The following is a 26,771-nucleotide window of genomic DNA, read 5'->3' on the forward strand; positions in this document are numbered from 1 at the left end:
TTTAATTACTGGGGTCTGTGGCCTTTGCTTTTTTACTTACGTCTGTCCCCTTCTCATGTAACAATACATATGAAAGTGGTATGAATGTCCTGTTTCTTTTTTTCTAAGGGCATAGCTTCACTCTCTGACTCTCTCTCCCTGGCTGTCAGTGTGACTATGTGATTATCTCTAATTATTATCTCTGATTATCTGCCCTAACTTCGAACCTTGTTTCAATATATTGAGAATCACCCTTGTTTATGACGTCAGAGGCTTTCAATATGTATTCTTTTTAACTTTTCTTACTGGGTTTAATTTTAACCTACTTTTCCGAATCTCATTTCCAAACTTATCTAGTTTGCTCTTTTAATTACTGGGGTTTCCGTTTCACATGCAACGTCATGATAGTTCTTTTATCATTATGTTAATACGGAGCTGAGATGAGAATGATCCGATGAGTAATCTGAGTCCTTTAGATCCGACGACCTCAGTAAGAAAATTAAATCTCGACAACATAGAGAGATGGTTTGTCCACGTTGAAAGAACGGACGAGAGTTCCTGGGTTCATTGATGTCGAGCAGTTGAGGTAACATGTTCAGTTCACAAAAGAAAAACCAAGGAAAACATAAAATAAGAGTGGACTTGAGAGAAAGAGGGATAAATAAAGACCTGACCAGAGATAGGTCAGTTTCGAAATCAATTTTTAAACCAAACATTACACTGAATATGATGACAAAGCAACCAGAAAAAAACGGAACATAATAACATGTTAAAGAAATATGGGCACAAGAAAGAAATTTAACCATTTTTTTTTTTTTTAAAGAACAAGATTTGGTGTATTTTTATTAAAAATCTCCTGCAACAACCAGAAAAAAAAAATAAAAATAAAAAAAAGAAATAATAACAAATCACTTCTTTTTCACGTCTCCTGACGTCACGAGAAACTCAAATTTCATCATTTTTATCATGGGAGGATGGAGGGAGAGTGACAACTCCTTATATCATTGTTTTTGTTTTGTTTGATTTTCTTCGAACGGGGGGGGGGATATAAGGGTACCGTGAGGGGTTTCTTAAAAGATATATATAAAAAAAAGGAGGGTGGGATTAGGATTAGGGTTACTGCGTTTTTAAAATCTTTTTTTTGTGTACTGTGTTTGTAAAAGAAAAGAAAAACGCTTTCAGAATGCGAGGAAGGAGTACTGTGTTTTCATTTTTTATTTGTTTATTCATTTTTTTTTTTACTTCATCATTTTCCCATGTTCATTTTTGGTGGATAAGGAATTGCGAGTGTCAGAAGGAGGAGGGAAAGGGACGTGGTAACTGGAAGTTGAGGGAATCCTTTCTTTCTTTTTTTTAAATTTTATTTCGTTCTATTTTATTTTTTCTTAAGTCCGAACTGATTCAGCAGAGACCGTAAAGGGCAGGCCAGAAGCTATCACAATCTGAAAAAGAGAAGAAAAGAAAAACACTTAAAGTCTTGATTAACCTTTTCTTTTTTTTTTTTTTTTAACTCATGCTCATCTATAACAAGGCATATCGCCACTTGGACCTAAGGGGCTACTATCATGGATATCGGTGATTGGAGAGACGTCTTTTAATTGTTAAAAGAAAGCAGCTTAGTTTTACTAGCATTAAATGTTACCATCCATTTGCGACCCCATTCCATTACGGTCTGGAGGTCATTGTCAGAACAGATGTACATAAATCTAAAACAATGGCAGAATCGTTACGTTTTAAATTTATGTACATCTGTTCTTCCTGCATATTATAAAGTGTTGTATCATCAGCAAATATACCCATCTCGGACACAATATTATCATGCATGTTATATTGTGTCCTCAACAAATCTTCCCATCTCGGACACAATGGTGTCAAATAATAGAGAATCATTTAAATACTTCAAAGTGTAGTATCTGTTCCGGCAGATGCTGCAAAGCTATGACTAGCACAGACCAGCTATGACTAGCAAAGATCATATGTGGGGGTAACCCCACATATCTGACCTTGGTCACTGAAGGGGCAACCCTTCATACCAACAGTTTCTAATCCAGCTCCCACCTCTCAGGAGCTGGATCCCCCTTTCCCTCCCCCTTCCCCCTATCTCCACATTAAAAAACGGCCTCCTGCCTAATTTGCTCAGTAGCAAAACCCTGGTTGTTTAATGTTTAATATTCAACATCTATATAAAAACTGAACAACCGGTAATTGAGCATTACATGGTAGCTTAACTTTCAAACATTGAGTTATGAAAGCAAAAAATTTTTTTATTACTTTTTTGTTTTTAAATAATTATGTTTATTTAAATTATTGCTATATACGATGGTAAAACTGTTTAGATATTTTAAAAATTATTTTCATTTAAAGAACTATAAAACAAGTATGCATGGTCCGCCACTCCCCCCACCCCATTTAGCTCCAAGAGTCCCCAGGGGTTGTCAAATCCTTGTGAAAATGAACGGTGCAGTTTTAAGCCTTAACATATGTAAATTTGAGTTCTGTACCATGCGAAAAAAAAAAAAAATGACTAAGTCCATCATTTATCTCCACCCCCCCCCACATTTAGCCCCAAAAGTCCCCAAGACCTTAACATATTTAAATTTGAGTTCAGCACCATGCAAAACTACTAAATAGACATACACAGGAAATTTTGGACAAATATGGTAAAATAGTCCCAAAAATGGATTGTTTTTATTAGCCCTAAAAGAGCCCCTGGGGCACACCCAAGAGTTATCGCAAAGTATAGACAAACAAAATTATATAGAAATCAGTTAGTTACAACTTTTCAGAAAGTTTTATAAAAATCCAAGGCATCATTTTTTTTTTTTTTAATAAGCACAAAAGTCTCAATTTTAGCCATTTTAACCCGAAAGGAACCCCTGGAAGGGGGGGGGGCAACCAGAGTTTTCCCGGAAAATCCGTTCTGTTACATTTTTACTCATATCATGTTCAATGTTTGTGCAAAATTTCAAAAAATTCCAAGGTGCAGTTATTGAGAAAAGTGTGGACAACGAACAGACGCATAGACAAGGGTGAATTTACAGCCCTCCCCCACCCATTTTGTCGGCGGACCAAAAAAAAACAAAAAACAATGAAACATTCGCAGCAAACACTCGTCTGGCTACAACAACTGCCAATAATTTCCCTTATAATCTATCTGGGCTTAAAAGTATTCCATGAGCAAAACTTCTTTCCTAAAACTAACCATCTATGGAACACGGACCGCTTTCCAGCTAACTATAACATGGTCGTTTTCAAGTCTAATGTAAACAAGTTTCTGTTCAGCTGTTCTCTTTAATAAACTTACCCAAATATCAATAGTATGTGTGTGTGTGTTAGAAACGACAATAACCCTATTCAGGTTTAACTGGCTTCCTCTAAAGCAAGTTTGATGCGATTATGAAATTCACAAGCGATTCCCAGTCGTGTGTATATCCCCGATGATGATGTTAGGTTTTTGCAACTTTTGCAGGAGGGTGTCGACGTCTTCCTACATACAGCGCCTGAAATTCTCAAATTGGTCAAGTCCTTGACTTTTGACCACTTCTCCACCGTCCTTTCTCTTTTTTCGAGTCTGTGCAAACCCTGGCGCCATAAAACATATTTAGCATCTTCTTTTCTGTTTTGTAGTTTTTTTCTTTTTTTTAATAAATTTCAAATCTTAGCGTTTGCTGTGTAGCAGGAGGTTCATTATTCAGGGACTAGCGAGGGGTACCACGCATTGCCCAGGTGTTTGGAGGTGTGTGTGGAAACTCTCGGGGGGGGGGGGGGTAAAATAATAAAAAAAATGTTTTGGTAGGTAGAGGGGGGGGGGGTAAAATAATAAAAAAAAATGTTTTGGTAGGTAAGTATGAGGATCGAACCCGAACCCTTGAGGCAAAGTTGGAAATTAAAGTGTGAGAAAAAAAACCGTGCGACGTTAACCATTGCGCCACCGCGAGATGCTAACGGAAACACGTTTGAATTTATTTAATTACTTAAATTGGCCGGTGCACATTTTAATGACTTAATGAGGTTAACTTTTGACTGTGGGGTAGCATTTCATTTAGTGCGGGAATGCTTTTTTTTTCCCCAAGATGTTGGAGGGAAGGGGGGAAACATTATAGGAAAAGGCCTAACCTACATGCGGCGAGCGAAAACTGTTGAATATTTATCTTCCCGAAGTCGAACAAATTAAATAGACAGGCAAGCTCCGTTGTTAACTGTGAGATATTACGATTTACATGTGATATAAAAATTTTTAAAAAGTTGTGAAGCAACTGACCGCTTCTCTGAAAAAGCCTTTCTTGGACATACACAAAAAGCCAACATACATTTTCGCTTTTATATATACAGATGGCAAGGAGTTCATATTGGGCGAATACATATAACGGATATAACGATAGTGATAAGGGAGAGGAAGAGAGGCATTTAGATGCACAGTCCTTATATTTCTTACTAGCATGGGTGCCCGGCATTGCCCGGGTATTTGGAGGTGTATGTTGAGCAAAAAGAAAAAAAAAGCGGTCAATTTTTTTTAACTTTGACCCCTATTATGACCTCTTAACATTTATTGTTTTGTGTTCAAATCAAGTTATTAAGTTAGATCCATGTCAAAGAGACCTATATCTAAAATTTCAAGTGTTTAAACCCAAAATTGTCGGAGGAGTTTGGCAGAGTTCTCAAAGGTCAAATCGTTGAGCTTTGACCCCTTAATTGCCAAATTTTTGGTCGAAAACCGATCACGTCGATTTTCCCAAATCTCAGTACCGTGTATATCAAATTTCGAGTCTGTAGACTTAAAATTGACAGAGTTATTGCATAGGGAAATGTAGACACACAGACACTTTCACTTTTTCACTTATCTAATGTTCTTATTTACATGGAAAGGGACAGCCCTTTTTTCTGTAACATGTTTACTGAAGACATTTCTTTATTCAAACCAAACCGGTCTATCTCTCACATGATAGTTATTCATTCCTGTGTTTAATCCCCCCCCCCCCAAAAAAAAATAAGCATCTTATTTGTTTGTAAAAGAAAAAGAAAAAAAATGAAAATGGCAAAAGTCCTTCTGAAAATATTTCAAGATTATTATTTCACTTTCTGTGAAGTATTTTATTTATTTGTTTATTTGTTTATTTATTTATTTGTTTATTTATTTATTTATTTATTTGTTTCTTTATTTATTTGTTTATTTGTTTATTTATTTGTTTGCAGACTATTATCCTCATCTTCATTGTTGCTCTTGTTTCACCACGTTTCGACCAACTTATCCTCTGGCCTTCTTCATGTGGTTAACCACAATGGTATAGGAATGCTGAGTTTTGTAACTTCCATAGTTGTCGTCGTCTCAAGTTCAATATGAACAGACATCTTGCTGCTCAACTCCCTACATAGTATCCCTGCAATTATGTCCTAAATACCACATTAAAGTGGCACTGTGCTGTGCCTGGGGTAAAAAAAAAACCCAAAAAAATTTAAACAAAAAAAAAAATCTGAATCTCCTAACTGCATTCTCAGCAACTACTGCCATCCATAGTTATTGTCATCTCAACACGTTCTTAAAAGTCCAAGGAGGTATTCAACGTCTCTATCCGGGGCCCGTGGCGCAGTGGATAGAGACGTTGAATCTCTACGGTTTTGTCTGAAGATAGCGGTTTCAATCCTACCCAAGGCTGGCCAGAGGCTTACTTGGCCAAAACGTGGTGAGACGCAACAACTATGGAAGGCAGTAATTGCCGAGAATGCAGTTAGGAGATTCGGAGTTCCTATCTTGTCGCGAAACAACGACTAAGAAAGATGAGGATAATAGTCCGCAATAAATAAATTAATAAATAATTGTTACTTACAATTTGCATGGAAGTTTAAAGGTTCGTATAACCCTCACTTCTTGACGATCTGAACAACGTCTTCATCACAAAGGACATGGTCTTTTCCGACCTTCTGGGGTTGATGCTTTACTGAGCTACCCCAAACCAAAGCACTGAAAAAAAAAAAAGAAAGAAAGAAAAAAAAAAGATCAAAGATACGGTTATCAGGGATGTCAGTAGCCAACAACAAAGAAGGCTGAAAGTGAGATTGATTTCCCAACGGGGCCATGACCTCACTAATTTCCCAACTGATGGTTAGGGTTATGAAATGACAAAATGTAGGACAAATCTCTGGTGATTCAGTAAAAATCAGTCTTTGCTTAAAAAAAAATGTCAACTCTGGATAGTTCAGTCCTATCCGATTGAAATAATGAAGAAATAAAGGAGAAAAGATTTTGATGGTTGTTTATTTTGTTTTTTTAAACAAACGCATTTCAGGTGAAAACATTACATACTTGCATGTCATGGAAAAATTAGTATAAATTACAAACAAAAGAAAATGATCCAGTAGAAAAAAATTAAAATTAAAAAGAGAATTTATTCCGTTTTATCGTCTGTTTTTACGTGAAAGAGTTGTGCAACCAATTCAGTATCAAAAACAAGGGGGATAACCTTTGACTTAAATTGATAAATTAAAGGTCATCCATTTTAAAACCAAACATAATTTTGGATGACTTTTTTGTCAAAATTACATCTAGCAAAACTTCTAACGAATCATGTGTCGTAATTTTTAAAAATTTATTCTAAATTCACCATGACACGTAAGTATGTAATAATCGTTTTATTTTTAACTAAAAAAAAAAAAATCAAATTTCATGAGTAAGCAAAAAGGGACAGTTTCTACATCGCCATCTTGAAGAAACATAAGATAACTCCACAATAATTTAAACTTGTGAGATTAGTCTAAAATTTAGTATTAATCGTTTCAAATTATCTAAAAATGATTTTCTTTCTGAAAATAAAACTACCTGATTTATGTGACTTTTGGAATATGATCTTTTTGTTCTATCACGGAAACATACATCAAAGATTTTTCTCGGCAACCATCCAATATTTATTTCTGAGAAAAGTGTTAATTTGTTGCATATGAAAACTGTATATGACATGTGCATTGAAAGTTGGATCAAAGGGGGAGAACTTTGTCGTATGTTTCGCTAAAGTTACCCAATTATTTTCACATATCAAAAAACAAAAAAAAACAGTAAACAACCCCAAGAATACGAAACCAGAAATGAGGCCATCCATTTTTAAACCAAACATAATTTTGGATGACTTTCTTGGTCAAAATTACATCTATATATATATATATATATATATATATATATATATATATGACACATGCATTGAAAGTTCAATCAAAGGGGGATAACTGTTGTATGTTTGACTAAAGTTATTCAGTAGGCATGAAGTTGTCATGTCACAGTAATGAACATATCCAAAACTTAAAAAAAAACGATGAGATAGAAAATTAATTATTAATGAAAACTGTTTTTGAAGACAATTAGCGAAAACAAAGTTTTGCAGAAAAAAAAGAAAAAAAAACATTACTAAGCTACCACCTTACATTCATTAATCCTTATCCTCGAATGGCCATTGGACCTTGATAAATGGTGACTCCCAAGTAAAAAAAAAGGGGGGCAGTTGTGTGTGTGCGTGTTCGATCAGAAAGTCAGAAACTACACAGTGCACATTCACAAAGTTCATATTCTTTTTCGGCATTTTCTCACAACGAATACGAACATACCTTGTTTCTTCCCTGTTAATGTACCTATTCACAATGCCTCCCAACGGGAAAGAGTTAGACACCAGGGTCGTTTTTTAATGTGGAGAAAAGGTACAAAAATAAAAAAATTGTCTCAGTCGTGAAGGACTGCTCCTCCACCGAAAGAGAACAAGAAATGGAAGCGCATCATCAGAAGAACAGATACTACACTTTGATCTTGGCCAAGAAAATTCGAAATATTGAATTTCAAACGAAACCAATGGTATCTACTTAATTGTCATGTCCCAGTAATGAGCATATCCAAAAATTATGAAAAACGATAGGGTAGAATATTAATTATTAATGAAAATAGGTTTCGAAAATTGAGTTTTGCAAAAAAAAAAAAAAAAAAAAAAAAAAAGGGAGGGGGGATGCGAGTTTTAATTTTAACAAAGGGGAGGTAAATATTTTTCTGAAAATCTGGGCCAATTTAGCAAAACTTAATTTCCCCTAATCGTCTTCAAAAGCTGTTTTCATTAATTACTAGTGAGGGGTACCCGGCGTTGCCCGGGTGTTTTTCGGGGTATGTGAAAAAACCCAGAAAATGTGAAAAATAAACGAAGCCTTCACGACGCACAGTTGGAAAAGTGTTTTAAAAAAAACAGGTGCGCGTTTTTGATTGACGTGATGGCGATAGGTATTCAGCAGTTAGAGTTTTGTGCGGGACAGTTTTGAATGAGGTGAATAAATCGGTTTATTTGTTTTTAAAAACCCGCTCCCTGTTTATTAGGAGGAGCGAAATGAAAGCTACAGTCTGATATGACGAAGTCGACATTGAACAAACGTTACTTAGTTCTCTTGAGACAACTGGCTTTCGGCCTGTGATTAGAGTCAAGTTTCGCTTTTTTTTATACCGAATGTAACGCGTGCCGATGCGGGAAATGTGGAATAATTAACGTTTGAAAGTCAATAAAATTAAATAGACAGGCGAGCTCCATGGGTAACTCTGAGATATTACAATTTATAGATGATATAAAAAGTTTTAAGAAGTTGCGAAATGAGCGCTTCTCTGAAAGAAGCCTTTTGCGGACATCGAGGAAAAGCGTACATACATACACACATACATTTTCGCTTTTATATATATAGATTATCGTTTCGTAATTTTGGTTTGTTGGTTGTTTTTGTTTTACGGCATATCAACCCCTTTTCAGGTCATTTAATGCCAAATCCAATGATTTTGAAGAAAATTTTTTTTTAATAGAATATATTTGCTTTTTTTGTTTTTCAAGTCGGTTTCTATTTAACCCATAGTTGGGACCCTAACAGGTACTACCACTCTGGGTCAGAGTGGACCTGGAAGTGATGGCAATTAAAGAGTGGCTCCACACGCTCCAAAACCCACAAGCTGGGGCCTCACCATCAGATATAGTTTAAGGTCATATCCAGGACCATGTAATTTTGGGATATTTTCATTACCGTGACACGACAATTCAGTAGATATCATTGCTTTCGCTTGAAATTCGATATTTCAAATTTCGCTAAAATAACGAAGAAGACAAAAAAAGGCAGTTGTTTGTGTGTGTGTGTGTGTGCGTCCCATCTTTAAATCAGAAACTACACAGTGTACATTCATGAAGTTTATATTCTTTGTCAGCATTGTCTCACACAGAATACGGACATATCTTGCTTCTTCTTTGTTAGTGTAGTGAAGTTTGAAAATTTGAAATATTGAATTTTAATTGAAACCAATGGTATCTACTGAATTCTCATGTCGGTAATAATTTATGAAAACTTAATTTTCGCTAATTGTCATCGAAAACTGTTTTCTTTAATAATTAATTTTCTACCTTATCGTTTTTCATAATTTTTGGATATGTTCATTACTGTGACGTGACAATTCAGTAGATACCATTGGTTTCGTTTGAAATTCAATATTTCAATGTTAGAATTTCGCTACACTAACCAACTAAGAAACTCAACAAAATCAAACACTCGGTTGAGTTGGGTATTCTTGGGTTCTATTATAACAAGGATTAGTTGCACCACATGCAGAACAACAGGTAACTGGTTGGTTGGTTGTTTTTGTTTTACGGCATATCAACCCTTTTCGGGTTATTTAATGCCGAATCCAAAGATTTTGAAGAAAAATTTTTTTAATAGAATATATTTGTTGTTTTCACGTCGATTTCTATTTAACCCATAACAGGTACTACCACTCCGGGTCAGAGTGGATCTGGGAGCAATGGTAATTAAAGGGTGGCTCCACACTCCCCAAAGCCCATAAGCTGGGGCCTCACCACTGGATATAGTTTAAGGACCCCCATTGAGGGACTTTTACCCTCTGCAGGGGGGCAGTCGGCGTATTCTAATGTCCTACCGACAGGGCCACAGGTAACTGGACTACACTATGTCACACTTTGATGATGGCAAACCATTCCTGTAATGATCGGGTCCCTGTTGATTTTGTGGTGGGAGTTTAGTTCTGTGCAGTTCTAGGAGGTCCAGGCTTCATCTTTCTTAGGCACCCTTACAAAGGAATGCCAACGGGGTTGCTAGGCACTTTTTGCAGGGGCACTGACTTATCAATCACACTTTCTGACCCTGGTGTCGGAGTTCTTGCAGTGGGGGAGAACTAAACATAATTTATAGTGTGTGTGTGTGGGGGGGGGGGATATTGTAAAGAAAGTTTTTGATGCAAGGGAAGTAACTCTCGATCAGCAAGAAATTTATAAAGTTGTTCCAAATAGGAATCAGACGCTAAAACCAACCTAACTTGTAGTAAGTGACTAGTGTTTAGTCCGTAGTAGAACCAAGCCAAGCATACAAGGTCCCTCTCCACAAGTGAAAAATTTACTTTCACCATGACTAATGTTTGAGCAAAATTTAAAAAAAAAAAAAAAAAGTGTGTGGTCATTGAGAAAAGTGCAAAAAAAAAAATTAACAGATGGAACGATTCGGGAGCAATTTTTACCCCTATAATGGACCCTGGAAGAATAACCAGAGTTATTCCGGAAAAGCCATTCTGGCAAAAAATTGATTTTCATCATAACTAATGTTTGAGCAAAATTTCAAAAAGAAAAAATAAAACAAAAAAACAAAACCAAGGTGTAGTGATTGAAAAAAGTGCGAACAAATGAACAGATGACGATTTGGGGCCAATTTTACCCCTTTAATGGCTGCTTGAAGGGCAACGAGAGTTATACCAGAAAATCCATTCCGGCAAAAATTTACTTTCACCATGACTAATGTTTGTGCAAAATTTAGAAAAAAAAAAAAAAAAAAAAATCCATGGTGTGGTTATTGAGAAAAGTGTGAACGGACGAACGGGAATAATTACTAGGTCCAATTTCTTTGTTGGAGGATGAAAAACAAATACACAATCAAATAAAACATAACTAAAACACAAATTACTAAACATAGTTTGTAGTGTAAAAGAAAGGTAGTTTGACATGTTTAGTTGTACCTATTTACAATGCCTCCCCACCGGACAGAGTTAGACACCAGGGTCGTTTTTTAACGTGGAGAAAAGGTACAAAAATAAAACTTGTCTCAGTCGTGAAGGATTTCTCTCCCTCTGAAAGAGAACGAGAAATGGAAGTGCCGCATCTGAAGAACAGATACTACACTTTGATCTTGGCCAAAAGGCCAAGTTTGTAGATATAAAAGAAAGGTGGTGATGCAAGGGAAGTAACTCTTGGTAAGAAATTTATCAAATTGTTCAAGATAGAAGTTGGATGCTAAAACCAACCCAACTTGTAATAAGTGAACAGTGTTGAGTTCGTATTATAAAATTAAATACAAAATCAAATAAAGACTTCATCTTATATGGGGTGGGGGTGGGGGTCAAAAACAAAAATCTGTATAATGTATGTACCCATGACAGAATGAAAAATGTCATATTCCAAAAGTCACATAAACTGATCAAATAGTATTAGTTTTAACTAAGAAAACAACATTTTATGAGGATGTGAGAATGAAGTGTGGCGCTCTACCATCTTTAAAAAATAAAGGGAGATAATTTGAAATTTGAGAGATCAAAATAAGCCTTGTAATGGCTACGATTTGCCATTAATCACTTAAAATTGTAAAAAATAAAATAAAATAAGAAAATAATTTTTTATATAAAAAAGAAAAACTATAACAGCCGTTGCATTGTTGTTGTTATAAAAAAAAAAAATGTTTGATGCTAAAAGTAGATAGTGCATCCTTTGCTCAGATGGACGCAAACCTGGTTAAGATTTGAAAATTTGGTACGTGTACAGTTTTAATGAAGACATTAAAAATGGAAATATTTTTAAAAAATGTTATATTGTACGTACTCGTTATGGAATTGAGTTCTCTGAAAAAAAATTCCACTTAATTTGAACAGGTATTTTTTGGGACAGCGAAAAAACAATTTTTTATGACAATGAGCTGAAGGTAGCCATGTTTGAATTTAAACATGTAGACGGAGGGAGGGAGGGATACGAGAAGATAACTCAGTATAAAGTGCGAACACCTCCCCTCTCCCCATGTTAAATAATAGTTTCTCTTCCTTCCTCGAGGTCTCAAAATCGAAACATGGCTACCTTTTGCTCGGTGTCATAAATTGTTTTTCTGCTGTAAAAAAAAACAAAAAAAAACTACCTAATTAAATTTTTTTTTTATTAACATGCTTAGTGTAGCATTGCAGACATCTTGATAGACAACTTCAAAGAAATGACCAATTTCTGCCTTCAAGTATGTGGATATTTTATAGTTAGACTAGCAAGGGTACTGGGCGTTGCCCAGGTTTTTAGAACAAGCGAAGTAATAACTCTGTTTAAATATTTAAAAAACGAACAAAAACAAAAAAACGTTTTAGGATGAAGGTAGGCTCGAACCCAAAGCCTTGAGGTTAATAGCCTGATGACATAACGACACAGCAAAGACTAACTTTAGATGAGTCGAAAATAAGTGTTTATAAACCCAGGTGGTTTTCTAGGTCAAATCTCATGCCATAGCAGCAGCAGCAGCAGGAGGAGAAGCAGGAGGAGCAGTAGAGAAAAAACGAATTCACATCTCAAATTTTGTTGTAAGATAAAAGTCGTTGAAATAAAAGACTTTTACTACGTCATTTCGTAAGCGTTACATATTATGATCTAGATAGCATATAAAAAGTTATAAGAAATAGTAACCCCCCTCCCACCTGGAATCCCAGCGAAAAAACTTTTGCGTACACACACACATTTTCGCTTTTATATATAAAAGTTAGATAGTCATTTTGTTTTTCATCCTGTTAATTGAACCTGGTTTAGTCACCGATAATCATAGCATTCTGTCAAAAACAATGACAATCTATAATATAAATCTCATCTGTCTGTTTAAATGTATGTATGTATGTTTGTATGTCTACCTAAACACACACACACGGTGCTAGTTGGCCGTTGACCCCGAAAAAGGGTTCATTCGCCCTTTGGTGTGTGTTTGTGTGTATGTGTGTGTTGGGGTGGAGAGGACTCCTGTAAACCGTGGTGAAGGTAACCTTTCTAGGAGAAGCAAATCCCTGATTTAAAAGACCATAAAGCGGGAGACCAGTACCCACATTAAGCTGGTCTGCAGTTTAACTTGTTGCTGGCTATCTTGCTCTTGCTTTTTGCTGGATCTCAACATTTTGAACCGAGAGAGAGACTTTGCTGTCGTACAAAGCTAAGACTCTGTAACATCATCTGTGTATGGATACTCCCTCAGGCATTTGTCTATAAAAGTGGTCCTGTGGCAATGGAAAAATTGTGATGCATGGAGGCTTGAAATTCTGGAAGCGTGTAATAATTGATCTCAATGACCGTCTTCGGTGTCATGCTTGCTTGAGCGTATGAATTCATTAGTAGGACTAAAAGAAAAAGTCATTTTTGGGCTCATTGACTTTAAGTGTCTGAGGGAGTGGCACTCGTCTGACAAGACGTTGCTATCATCATGTCTACCTAAAACTTTCAACAGAGGTGATGGACTTTCACGAGATTGGTATCGTTTTGAAGCTCAACCCTTCGGACGAATTGATTAAGTCGTTTTTCTTTTAATTAAGATTAAACAAATTTTATGAGCAAACAAAAAGAAAAAAAAAAAAAAGGAATTGTCTCGCATCGCCAACTTGAAGAAACAAGGGTAGATAACTCCACAATAATTCAAACTCGTGAGATCAGTTTTGTAATGCCTAAAATTCACCATTAATTGCTTAAAAAATTATTTTTTTTATAAAAATAAAACCATTAAACCAATTTACATGATTTTTGGAACATGATCTTTTTGTTCCATCACGGATGCATCACATCATAAGAATTTTTCTGTATTTTTTGTCTTTTAACATAGGGGAAAATTTTGCACAAGAACTTAAAAATTTTGTCAAGTCTGAAAATGAAACATAACCAAATAAAAGAGTAACACTTACTGCTTGAATTCACGCATAATATTCCGATGTATTTTATCGCAAAAGTCCTCAACGCTGCTATGGCCTTCTTTCAGTACGACGGGCGCGCTGTAATCTGGTAGTTGACCCTTTGGTTTTGTGTAACTAGAAATTTAAACAATAAAAATTATGACAAGAAATTGAAGTTGGAAGATAAAAAAAAATGTTCTGTTATGTAAAAAGAAGAATCGAAGAAATTATTATGAGATGCTATAATATGGTTCGTACAGATTTGCAATGTCCATTTTCAAGGCTTTTCAAAGTTCCTCAAGGCTTTCTCCTCACAAAATTCAAGTTTTCAAAACAAACTTTGGGGTTTATTTTTTGGACGAACATAAGTGTCTAATAAAGCGGTAAAATAGTGCTGGAGTTTATACAGGTTTTCAAAGTCCGTTTACAAAGTTTTTCAAGGCTTTCTCTAGACAAACAGTTTTCAGAACAAAATTCAATTTACAATCGACAACAATTTGAAGCAGTGGTAAAAAAATCAAATATATAACAAATAAAAGTTGCTTTAAAATCCACTTGCATAATTCTCTCTGATGTTCTGATTATATGCGAAGGTGGCCAACATGGCCCATCCTGGCTTTGAACCGCCTTTCTCAGTGGGGGCAGGCTGTTCTATTTTCACCTGGAGGATTAGCTTGCGAGCGTTCTTCTCTGATGACACTCAAATACATTTTTTTTTTACTTTTGAAATCACAACTCTATAATAATATGAAATCTGGACCAAATAAAATATCATACTTAAGTGTATTTTACGATTGGGCAAATTGTTTTGAAATTTAAGCTTTGTTTTACAACAAGACAGAGGTACGAAAAAGTGGTAAACAAACAAATATGCAACAAATAAATGTTACCAAAGGCAAGATAAGTTACTCAAGATTAGTTTTTGGCGTTTTAACTGATTTTAAAATTTGTTTTAAGTGTGAAACGTAAGTTGTGCTGAGCGCTTCAGTTGAAAAGAAACCAACATAGCGACAGGATGTTCTTTGGTGTCCTGTTAATTTGTCCAAAAACCGATAAAAAAAAAAACAAGCAAAAGGAAAAGGAAAAAAAAAAAAAGCTGACATATCCCCTGAATAAATGTTACAATGTCACTGTGACATTTATTTGGTGGATTTCTGCCAGTATCAATTTTTGGGGGCAGTTTTTGACCAATTAACGAGATTCTAAAAGCAACAACATCCTGGCGTCATATTGGTTTTCGTTTCAACTGAATCAGCACAATTTACGTTTCACGCTTAAAACAAATTGAGAAAAGTGCAAGCAAATGAATGAACTTTTTATATATACTCCCTAGATTATAATATCTACGATTTACGAAACAAGGTTGCGTCTATCTTTTATTTGAGTGACTTTTGCACACTATTTTCACGGTATTTCTTATTCTCCACGTGTTTGTTTAGCTTTTCCGTATATGAGGGAAACTGAATCTGTATACAAACGAATCTCCCTGGCACTCGAGCTTTGATCAATGCGGGCAAAACCCGTCATATCAGGCAATTGCTATTCATTTGGACACTCCCCTTTTTTATGGGGAGCTGGTTTTCCCCAACATCTCGGGGAAACTGGCTTGCAGCCAAAGTTAAGTGCGGGATTTCATTCCCGTATGGCGTGATGTTTGACCTCATTAAATTCACACACCTGTCACTTAAATTTTTAATCGTTTAATTTCAACCATTCTCATTGCCGCTTCCCTCGTAGCGTCGCAGTAAGTTATCAGGCTATTCGCCTCAAGGTTCGAGCCTACCTGCCTCTCAAAACTTTTTTTTTCTTTTACACCTCCAAACACCTGGGCAATGCCGGGTATTCACGTTAGTTTATATAAAAGAAATTACTTACATCCTAACGAGCTGCAAATAATCCCAAAGTTTTTCCAAAAGGTCATCAAAGTTCCATTTATGATGAGCGGACAGCGGAACACAATGTGGGATCCGGTAAATAATATCCAGTTCCTGGCAACAGATGAAATGAAACGAAACAATTAAGGGGCACAACTATAACAACAATCATACAACTATATTGTCCTTTTGACTACTCTACACTCTTTAACCCTTATCCTTGAGTGGCCTATCGGCCTTGATAAGTGGTGACGTCTATGAAAAAAAAAAAAAAACTTTATTGGGATTTTAGGGATTTATAGCACATAAACCTTGAAGGTCATTTGGTGCTTGTACAGCCGACAGAACAATTTTTTTTATATCGTTTTCGACATACTTCATTGCCATGCTGAAAATAGTAATATATCCAAAAATTACGAAAAATCAGAGTATAAGTATATTTATAATTAAAAGTAATTTATACGGAAAATGGGGTAAAATTGCATTTTTCTTAGACTTTATTGAGTAGATTGTAAGCATAAGGCACAGAGGCTGTTCTTGGTCTTCAGGCCAGGAGCGGAAAAGGAAGTAATCAGTTTTGGTCAATGTGGGGGGCAACCCTTCATATCAGACAATTGCTAATTTTGGATCCTTCCAGAGTGCCCCCTTGGGGGAGCTGGTTTTTCCTCCCCACATTAAAAAAAACGCCTCGTGCCTAATTTTCTCAGTGGGGAAGCAAATAAATAAAAAGCATCTAAATGCAGGGGACATAACTCCGAAAGGAATATTTTAGATTATTTGTGTTATGGCTGCAATATTCGTTCCTATTTACAGTGCCTCCCCACGAACAGATACTACACTGTGATCTTGTCTTGAAGGCCAAGTACGGTGTATCTGCAATATTTGTTACCTATAGCGATAGACTATTTATTTTTTTACTAAAAACACAATAGCAGTTGTTCTACTACATAAATTTTCATAATTTTTGGATATATTACTATTTTAGACATAACAATTAAGTATGTAATATTGTCTTTGCTTAAAACGATATATTTAAAAAATCGATTTGTCGGCTGTCAAGCACCGGTCATTTTGCGCTATGTATTTATATCATTTAAATAATTATTTAAATAATTTAGAACACTAAATAATCTGTATACCTAAAACAACACATGAACCTTCCTGGTCATTTCTTGCCGACAGATTGATTTTTTTTTAAAGCAAAAACAATTATGACATACGTAATTGTTATGCTGAAAATTGTAATATATCCAAAAATTACGTCATAATCACGTTCACACATCGGTTCCTGTAAGCAACGTTGAACCTGGTCAAGGTGCTGTTTTAGTCTCTACTTCAATCCCACATATAAGACCTTGGTCAATGTAGGGGCAACCCTTCATACCAATTGTCACTATCCAGCTCCCCTACTCCCCGGGGACTTGGTCGCCATTTCCCCTACACTCCTCACTTTAAAAATCGGCCTCGTGCCTAATTTGCTCAGTGGGGGAGCAAATATATACCTCAAAGTGTAGTATCTGTTCTTCAGATGCTGCACTTCCATTTCTTGTTCTCTTTCGGTGGAGGAGAAGTCCTTCACGACTGAGACAGTTTTTATTTTTGTACCTTTTCTCCACGTTAAAAAAACGACCCTGGTGTCTAACTCTGTCCCGTGGGGAGGCATAGTAAATAGGTACACACACAGACACAGCGACGAACGGACTTGGCGACGTTAAAAAAACGACCCTGGTGCTAACACTGTCCCGTGGGGAGGCATTGTAAATAGGTACAATTTGTCACTGTGAAGAGGGAGACAACTCTCGTTTACTAAAAGATTTGTCCATTTTTTTTTCATCTCATAATTTAGGACACAATATTTTTTTTTTTTTAAATCAAAACATTAAAAGAAGAAAGCTGCGACAAATTTTTATTTTAATCTAACAAAGTTGATAACACTAATACAAAATTACTTAATTTTACATAGATAACGTTCAAATTTGATCTCGAATAAAGTTCAGTTTAAGTAGTAATCGAACTGTGTTCCTTTTTCTTTTTAAAAGTAAAGGAACAAAAAAAATAAAAATAAAGAAACAAAAACAAAAAAATAAAGAACAAAAAAAATTTAAAAATAAACGAACAAAAAATTTTTTTAAAAGATGGCCGATAATGTTACCTCGACTGAAATCTGATCAATTTTGTTGAGAATGTAGATGCAAGGAATGTAAACTCTGTTTCCTTCCACAACATCAATAAGGTCTTCGGCAGTGGCATCGTAGCGCAAGACAATATCTGCATTGTGGATGCGGTATTCTCCTAGGATCGTCTTCACAGTATCCAAATCCAATTCAGATTGGGACGTCTGGAAAGAAGATGAAAACGGAAATGATCAGGTTGAAAGGAGCAATTAAAAGAAGGAAAAATTAAGGAAAAAAAAAAATGGGGAAAAAGAAAAAAAAAAGAAAAGAAAGCGGAAAAGAAAAAAAAACAGAAAAGACAAAAGAAAAAACTGAAAAGAAAAGAAAGAAAAACGGAAAAGAAAGAAAAACAGAAAAGAAAGAAAATAGGAAAAAAAGGATAAAAAAAGGAAAAAAAATAAAGGAAAAAGGAAAACAGAATAAAAAAGGTAAAAAGGAAAAATAAAGCAAAAAAAGGAAAAATAAAGGAAAAAGGGGCAAAAAAAGGAAAAGAGGGGAAAGGAAAAAAAAAGGAAAAAAAAGGAAAAATAAAGAAAAAAAAGGAAAAATAATAAAAAGGAGAAATAAAGGAAAAAAAAGGGGGAAATAAAGGAAAAAAAAGGGAAACAAAAAAAAAAGGAAAACAAAAACAAATCAAAGCAAAGAAACTTTTTCCATGCAAAATACGATCAACACAAGAAATGCCCTCTTTTCAACGCTTTTTTTACAATTTGTCATTGTTCTGAGGGAGACAACTCTGTTCTACTAAGAGATTCATTCATTTTTTTTCATCCCGTAATTTAGAACGCTAATAATTCTGTCAATAAGTTTTCACAAGCAGTTTACAAAAAACATACTTGGAGAGAGGGGGGCACCACAACACTTCACCCCCCCCCCCTCCATAATGTAAACAGAATCTTTATGAAATACGAAACGGTTTTTCTGCTCAGTTAATGTCGGCGCGTTACTTACAGAAAAACGGTTAATTAAACTGCAGAAGCACCTGACTAAAAATCTATACAAGTTCTATAATTGAATACCCTTCCGCCAAGAAAAGGAACGAAAAACATAAAAGTATGTTTCTGTAAAAAATACTGCGAGCATTATTAGCGTCCTAGATAATGAGATGAAAAAAATGAACGAATCTCTTTGTAAAAGAGAGTTGTCTCCCTCAGAACAATGACAAATTGTAAAAAAGCGGCGTGAAAAGGGCATCACCTACTAGATTTCGAATGACAAATTGTAAAACAGCAGTCTTTTCTTCCCTGTACGTTGTGAGTCTGTTCCTACTCTATCATTATTTTCATGGCAAGTGCTCGCCTGAGCTTCAATCTATGATCCCCCTCCCTAGCCAAACTTTCACAAGAAACCCTTGTCTAGCTATAAGCTGGTTCTTACGACTCTTAGTGATAGCCAACAGACGGACAAGTAATAATGAAAGGTTCTTACCGTTGAAGTGAGATTAATTCCTCCTTTATCTTTCCGTCGGAAGTGAATGTTTGGTGGTGTTTTGTTGAGTCGGATACCAAATCCTTCCAATTCATATTCTATAAGTTTTTTATGCTGCAACGGCTTCAAGACATCGAGCACGATAAAGATAAGACTGCACGTACGAGCAACTGAAAAGCAGATAAACCGAATAATACCCATCAAAAACAAAATTTAAACCGCATTATCAGAATAGCCATGAGAGTACCTGGTCTTCAAATATGGCTAAGACAAATATACACAAACTTTTATTTTCTTTATCCAATGAAACCTGGTCTCACTTTTTTTATTTTTACCGGGGTGGGGGTTGGGTGTACGCCCAGCTTTTGCCCTGTCGTAAAATACGCTTAAATATGATATTTTAATTTGTCCAGATTTTGTATATATTTTTATAGAGTCGTGATTTCAAAAGTAAAGAAAAAATATTTGGGTGCCATCAGCTAGAATTGAAACCAAAAGCAAAACTGTAGCATTCAAAGCTGGTGATGTTACCACATTACCAACGTGACATGCATATGAACTGATCTGTATATCTATAAAAGTGAACGTGTCTGTGTGTCTGTCTGTCTGTGTACATTTCCCTATGCAATAACTCTGTCAATTTTAAGTCTACAGACTCGAAATTTGATATACAGGGTACTGAGATTTGGGAAAATCTTTATGATCGGTTTTCGGACAGAAATTTGGCTGTTAAGGGATCAAAGTTCAACAATTTGACCTTTGAGATCTCTACTAAACTCCTCTGGCAATTTTGGGTCTAAACACTTGAAATTTTAGATATAGGTTCCTTCGACATGGATCTAACTTAATAACTTGATTTGAGCTCAAAACAATAAATTTTAAGGGGTCAAAGTTAACAAAAATTGACCATTTTTTCTTTTTTTGCTCAACATACACCTCGAAACACCCGGGCAACGCTGGGCTGAAATGCTAGTTAAAATTAAAAAATAAACTAAGGGACAGGCAATTCTGGGAAAGAAGCTTTGTTCATGGAATCTGCATTTAGATTTAGGCACAGATAGAGAGTGGGGGAAATCGTATATAGTGGTTGAAGCTAGTCAAGTGTTTTTTTTGTGAAAGTTTGGCAAGGCGGGGAGGAGGGAGCCATAGATTGGAGTTCAGTCGAGCACTTGCAATGAAAATAAGGATAGAACAGAGACAAGCTCGCAACGTCCTTTATATAATGCATGGTATTAGCTACACAAACTCAAACGTTAACTCCAAAAGCTTAAAAAAAAACAAGTGAAGCATGCATGGTCCCCCGTGAATGCACAGTGAACGAGGCATAAAAAATGACTAAGTTCAGCATTTGCCCCCTCTCCCCCATTTTGCCCCAAAAGTCTCCAGGGAACGTCAAATCCTAGTGAAAATGAACTGTGAAGTTTTAGGCTTCAACAAATGTAAATTTGAGTTCTGCACCATGCAAAAAAAAAGAAATGACCAAGTCCATCACTTGCCCCTCCCCCATTTAGCCCCAAAAGTCCCCAAGACCATAACATATTTAAATTTGAGTTCAGCACCATGCAAAACTGCTAAGTAGGCATACACAGAAAATTTTGGACAAATATGGTAAAATAGTCCCAAAAGTGGACTGTTTTTATTAGCCCTAAAAGAGCCCCTGGGTCACATCCAAGAGTTATTGCGAAGTACAGACAAACAAAATTATACAGAAATCAGTTCGTTACAACTTTTAAGAAAGTTTTATAAAAATCAAAGGCAATAATAATAAGCACAAAAGTGTCAATTTTAGCCATTTTGACCCGAAAGGCTCCCCTAGGGAGGGGAGCAACCGGAGTTTTCCCCAAAAATCTGTTCTGTTACTTTTTTATTCATGTCATGTTTAATGTTTGTGCAAAATTTCAAAAAATTCCAAGGCGTAGTTATTGCGGGGACCAATAAAAGGGACGATTGTTTATATTGATTGGATTATTGTTCTCATCTTGAGTTTTTATTGTGTAACGTTCTTTGACCATCTTCATGTTGGTTGTTGTTTCGAAAAAAAAAAAAAAGAAATAATTACTAAGAAGACTATGCTTAGATTTTAATAACATTTGGGAGCCTCTAATTATAGAAAAAGAGCAAACATTGTACACCCTTAAAAATTTGGTGATGGAGGAGAGATAATCCCCTATTGAGTTTGACTAGAGTTGCCTTCCCTTTGTCAACCAATTTTTACACAAATTCGAAACTATAACCATAAAATAGAGACTAACTCACAGCATACGAAAAGCATATACGGAGTAACTTTTCTCTTTTCTTTTCCAAACAACAACCAGCATGCCCGAAGACGGTCGAAGGCCAATCCGACAGGAACGCTGCACAAATAACACTCAGGATGAGAACAATAGTCCGATCAATACAAGTAATATAAATTAAAGGGACTTACCAGCAATGACCTGTTTACCCCGACCTTTACCGTCTTTGGCTCCTTCAATAATACCAGGCAAATCAAGAAGCTGAAATGGAGAGAAAATAAACGGTAAATCCAGCAAAGAATAAAAGTGAACAATTATATATTACTTGGAGGAGAGACTTTGCCCGGTCGTAAAATACGCTTAAATATATTTTAATTTGTCCAGATTTCATATATTATAGAGTCATGATTTCAAAAGAAGAGTCTTATATTATTATAGTGTCATATATTATTATAGAGTCATATATTATTATAGAGTCATGATTTCAAAAGAAGAGTCTTATATTATTATAGTGTCATATATTATTATAGAGTCATGATTTCAAAAGAAGAGCCTTATATTATTATAGTGTCATATATTATTATAGAGTCATATATTATTATAGAGTCATGATTTCAAAAGAAGAGTCTTATATTATTATAGTGTCATATATTATTATAGAGTCATATATTATAATAGAGTCATGATTTCAAAAGAAGAGTTATATTATTATAGTGTCATATATTATTATAGAGTCATATATTATAATAGAGTCATGATTTCAAAAGAAGAGTCTTATATTATTATAGTGTCATATATTATTATAGAGTCATATATTATTATAGAGTCATGATTTCAAAAGAAGAGTCTTATATTAGTATAGTGTCATATATTATTATAGAGACATATATTATTATAGAGTCATGATTTCAAAAGAAGAGTCTTATATTATTATAGTGTCATATATTATTATAGAGTCATATATTATAATAGAGTCATGATTTCAAAAGAAGAGTCTTATATTATTATAGTGTCATATATTATTATAGAGTCATATATTATAATAGAGTCATGATTTCAAAAGAAGAGTCTTATATTATTATAGTGTCATATATTATTATAGAGTCATATATTATAATAGAGTCATGATTTCAAAAGAAGAGTCTTATATTATTATAGTGTCATATATTATTATAGAGTCATGATTTCAAAAGAAGAGCCTTATATTATTATAGTGTCATATATTATTATAGAGTCATATATTATTATAGAGTCATGATTTCAAAAGAAGAGTCTTATATTATTATAGTGTCATATATTATTATAGAGTCATATATTATAATAGAGTCATGATTTCAAAAGAAGAGTTATATTATTATAGTGTCATATATTATTATAGAGTCATATATTATAATAGAGTCATGATTTCAAAAGAAGAGTCTTATATTATTATAGTGTCATATATTATTATAGAGTCATGATTTCAAAAGAAGAGTCTTATATTAGTATAGTGTCATATATTATTATAGAGACATATATTATTATAGAGTCATGATTTCAAAAGAAGAGTTTTATATTATTATAGTGTCATATATTATTATAGAGTCATATATTATAATAGAGTCATGATTTCAAAAGAAGAGTCTTATATTATTATAGTGTCATATATTATTATAGAGTCATATATTATAATAGAGTCATGATTTCAAAAAGAGACTTATATTATTATAGAGTCATGATTTCAAAAGAAGAGTCTTATATTATTATAGTGTCATATTTTATTATAGAGTCATGATTTCAAAAGAAGAGTCTTATATTATTATAGTGTCATATATTATTATAGAGTCATATATTATAATAGAGTCATGATTTCAAAAGAAGAGTCTTATATTAATATAGTGTCATATATTATTATAGTGTCATATATTATTATAGAGTCATGATTTCAAAAGAAGTTTTATATTATTATAGTGTCATATATTATTATAGTGTCATATATTATTATAGAGTCATGATTTCAAAAGAAGAGTCTTATATTATTATAGTGTCATATATTATTATAGAGTCATATATTATAATAGAGTCATGATTTCAAAAGAAGAGTCTTATATTATTATAGTGTCATATATTATTATAGAGTCATATATTATAATAGAGTCATGATTTCAAAAGAAGAGTCTTATATTATTATAGTGCCACTTTGAAGTAGGGGGCTATTTGTTTGGGGTGAAAATTGAATAATAAAAAATAAAAAAATGCACAGAGTGGCATCAAAATTGGTGCGCAGGTTGTTGTCACCAGAATAAAAGGTCCTCTGTGTTCACGTTGCACAGGACCTTGTATGATATTATTTCTATTTACTTTCCTCGTTTACTGTGAAAATGAGATAAACGCCACCCCTGTCACAGGATCATAGGTAAACTAAACCTGGGTTTGTTGTAGACGCATACACTAAAATATGAAACATGGTAATATGTTAAAGATTGTCTTTGCGTCCTTTACTTATTTATTTGTTTAATTGTTTAATTTACGATTCTTTTTACTTTAAATTTTTTGTGTTCTTACATACGTGTTCTTACTTATATGTGTGTGTGTGCATTCTATTCTTACCCAGTTTCTTGCACAGGACCTTCTGGATACTGCAAACACTGATTCTGAATTTCTGAACACTATAACTGGAGATGAATCATGGATGTACGGGAACGACCCAGTGTTAAAGATTTCGCGTTTGCGTCCTTCTTATTTTATTTATTTACTTCTTTTACTTATTAAACGTTAATTTAACGATTCTTCTTACTTTATGGTAAAGTCTGCGTGTTCTTATTAATACGTGTTCTTATCTATATTGGTGTGTGTGTGTGTGTGTGTGTGTGTTCTATTCGTACACAGTTTCTTGCCTTGAAGGGTCTCGACATGTATGCGCAAATATATAATGTGTACATACCTGCTTGCCTTGTCCAGCGGATGATATCTTCTTGTCACTGGCTCCATCTCATGGGGAGCGGTACTTACTGCTGCAGATGCATCGATAACACAAGACGGATTGAAGCTTCAATTTGTTTCATTAAAAAGGCAAGTCTATGTCTCGAACCAATGGTTGTCAGAGGAGAGACCCTAATGTCACGTCTGCTTCATCTGCAGTCCAAAACCAACTCTAACCCATGGTCGCCAACCGGAAACCTACGACCACAATTCCTGTTACCCCTAATTTCCGGTGCATCTAACTAAGTTGACAAAAGGTAACTTGAGTTTGACGACTGTCAAATCTAACCTTCTGTGACCCCACTAAACTGGCTGGTGGGAATTGAAAATATATCTACATAACTTGCTATTTCTACAACTACCTGGATAGCATTTAAGCTAGGATTACAAATCCTACAGACGTTGAAATGGATTGGTTGTTTTTGTTTTACGGCATGTCAACCCTTTTCAGGTTATTTAATGCCAAATCCAGTGATTTTGAAGGAAAGTTTTTTTATAGAATATATTTGTTTCTATTTAACCCATAGTTGGGACCCCAACAGGTACTACCACTCTGGGTCAGAGTGGACCTGGGAGCAATGGCAATTAAAGGGTGGCTCCACACTCCCCAAAGCCCGCAAGCTGGGGCCTCACCATCGGATATAGTTTAAGGTCATGTCCAGGACCCGTTGCAATGGAATACTTTGAATAATTGCAAGGTCGAATACTTTTAGACAGGCCTCGTAGAAATAAATGAAATAGTAAACTAATGCCCCTTTTGTATATATTAATCGAATTGTGAACAGACAGACAGACAGGACTACAAATTTATATATATAGATTAATTTTTCAAGTATTTCTAGCATCATCAGCGAACTTGTGAACGGAAATGATGGGAAGCTGACTCACCTGAATTTTAGCTCCCTTGTACCTGATCACACCCGGAACTGTGGTCAACGTGGTGAACTCATAGGCGGCCACCTCGGAATAGACTCCGGCCAAATTGCTAAGGAGAGTTGATTTGCCCACCGATGGGAAACCTGGAATGAATACCAACACGCGTCAATTTTTAGTCAACTTTTGGGAAAGAAATCTATACGAAAGAGCCATATTTCTGTCTATCCGGCTCGCATCGTTTATTTTATACTAGTGATATGATATTTTAATTTGTCCAAATTTTATATATATTATTATAGAGTCGTGATTTCAAAAGTAAAAAAAAAAAAATATTTGGGTTCCATCAGCTAGAATCGAAACCAAAAGCAAAACTGTAGTATTCAAAGCTGGTGATGTTACCACAGGACTAACTTAAATATATTTTAATTCGTCCAAATTTTATATATATATTATTATAGAGTCGTGAACTCATAGGCGGCCACCTCGGAATAGACTCCGGCCAAATTGCTAAGGAGAGTTGATTTGCCCACCGATGGGAAACCTGGAATGAATACCAACACGCGTCAATTTTTAGTCAACTTTTGGGAAAGAAATCTATACGAAAGAGCCATATTTCTGTCTATCTGGCTCGCATCGTTTATTTTATACTAGTGGGGTGGGGTGGGGGGGTGCCTGGGTGTAAAATACACTTAAATATGATATTTTAATTTATCCAGATTCTGTATATACTATTATATATGTATACATAATTATAGAGTCGTGATTTCAAAAGTAAAAATAAAATAAAAATTAGGGTGCCCTCAGTTAGAATCGAAACTGAAAGCTGGTGATGTTACCACTATCATCTCATCTCCGTCATCTTTCAGGACGCTTCACCACTGAATCTACACGACTTCTCCAGTTCTCTCGATCTCGCATGATAGTTTGCAGGTGGCAAACACTTTCCAATCCGGTGTCCTATAACAGGTTATCAATATAGGTTATTCTTCTTCAACCACAATTTGGGTGTCCATCTGTTGGTATCCAGAGAACTAGCTTGATGGCTTCCTCTTTGCTGTGCCTCATGCAGTGGCCAGCTACGCTCCTCCTTCTCTGCTGTACTTTCAGTGATACTGGTACTGGTGGTTTGTTTGTGTGGCTCCTCCGTGATGTATTAAGGGCCATCCTGAGCATCTGAGTGTAACAGCCAACTAGTCTCTTCTTCAGCGCATCTTCACAGTAACAAATACTTTTTTTTACTTTTGAAATCATGATTCTATAATAATACTAGACTGCCCGTGACCCATTGGGTCAGTATGTGATA

At 35.0% G+C, this 26,771-nt stretch overlaps 1 protein-coding gene across 1 annotated transcript; it reads right to left on the minus strand.

Moving 5' to 3' along the window:
- Positions 1-772: 772 nt before the first annotated feature.
- Positions 773-25,621, minus strand: LOC145269239 (developmentally-regulated GTP-binding protein 1-like; the record flags this gene model as incomplete). The annotated part of the gene is made up of 8 exons (XM_080124861.1): positions 773-1,421; positions 5,805-5,938; positions 13,934-14,056; positions 15,797-15,909; positions 17,948-18,133; positions 19,398-19,567; positions 21,823-21,892; positions 25,481-25,621. Coding segments are annotated over 7 exons (903 nt in total), but the record flags the coding sequence as incomplete, so codon positions are not given.
- Positions 25,622-26,771: the final 1,150 nt, after the last annotated feature.

Source organism: Euprymna scolopes, chromosome 45 (assembly GCF_053919585.1).
Source record: "Euprymna scolopes isolate OS-2025 chromosome 45, ASM5391958v1, whole genome shotgun sequence".
Taxonomy (NCBI): domain Eukaryota; kingdom Metazoa; phylum Mollusca; class Cephalopoda; order Sepiida; family Sepiolidae; genus Euprymna; species Euprymna scolopes.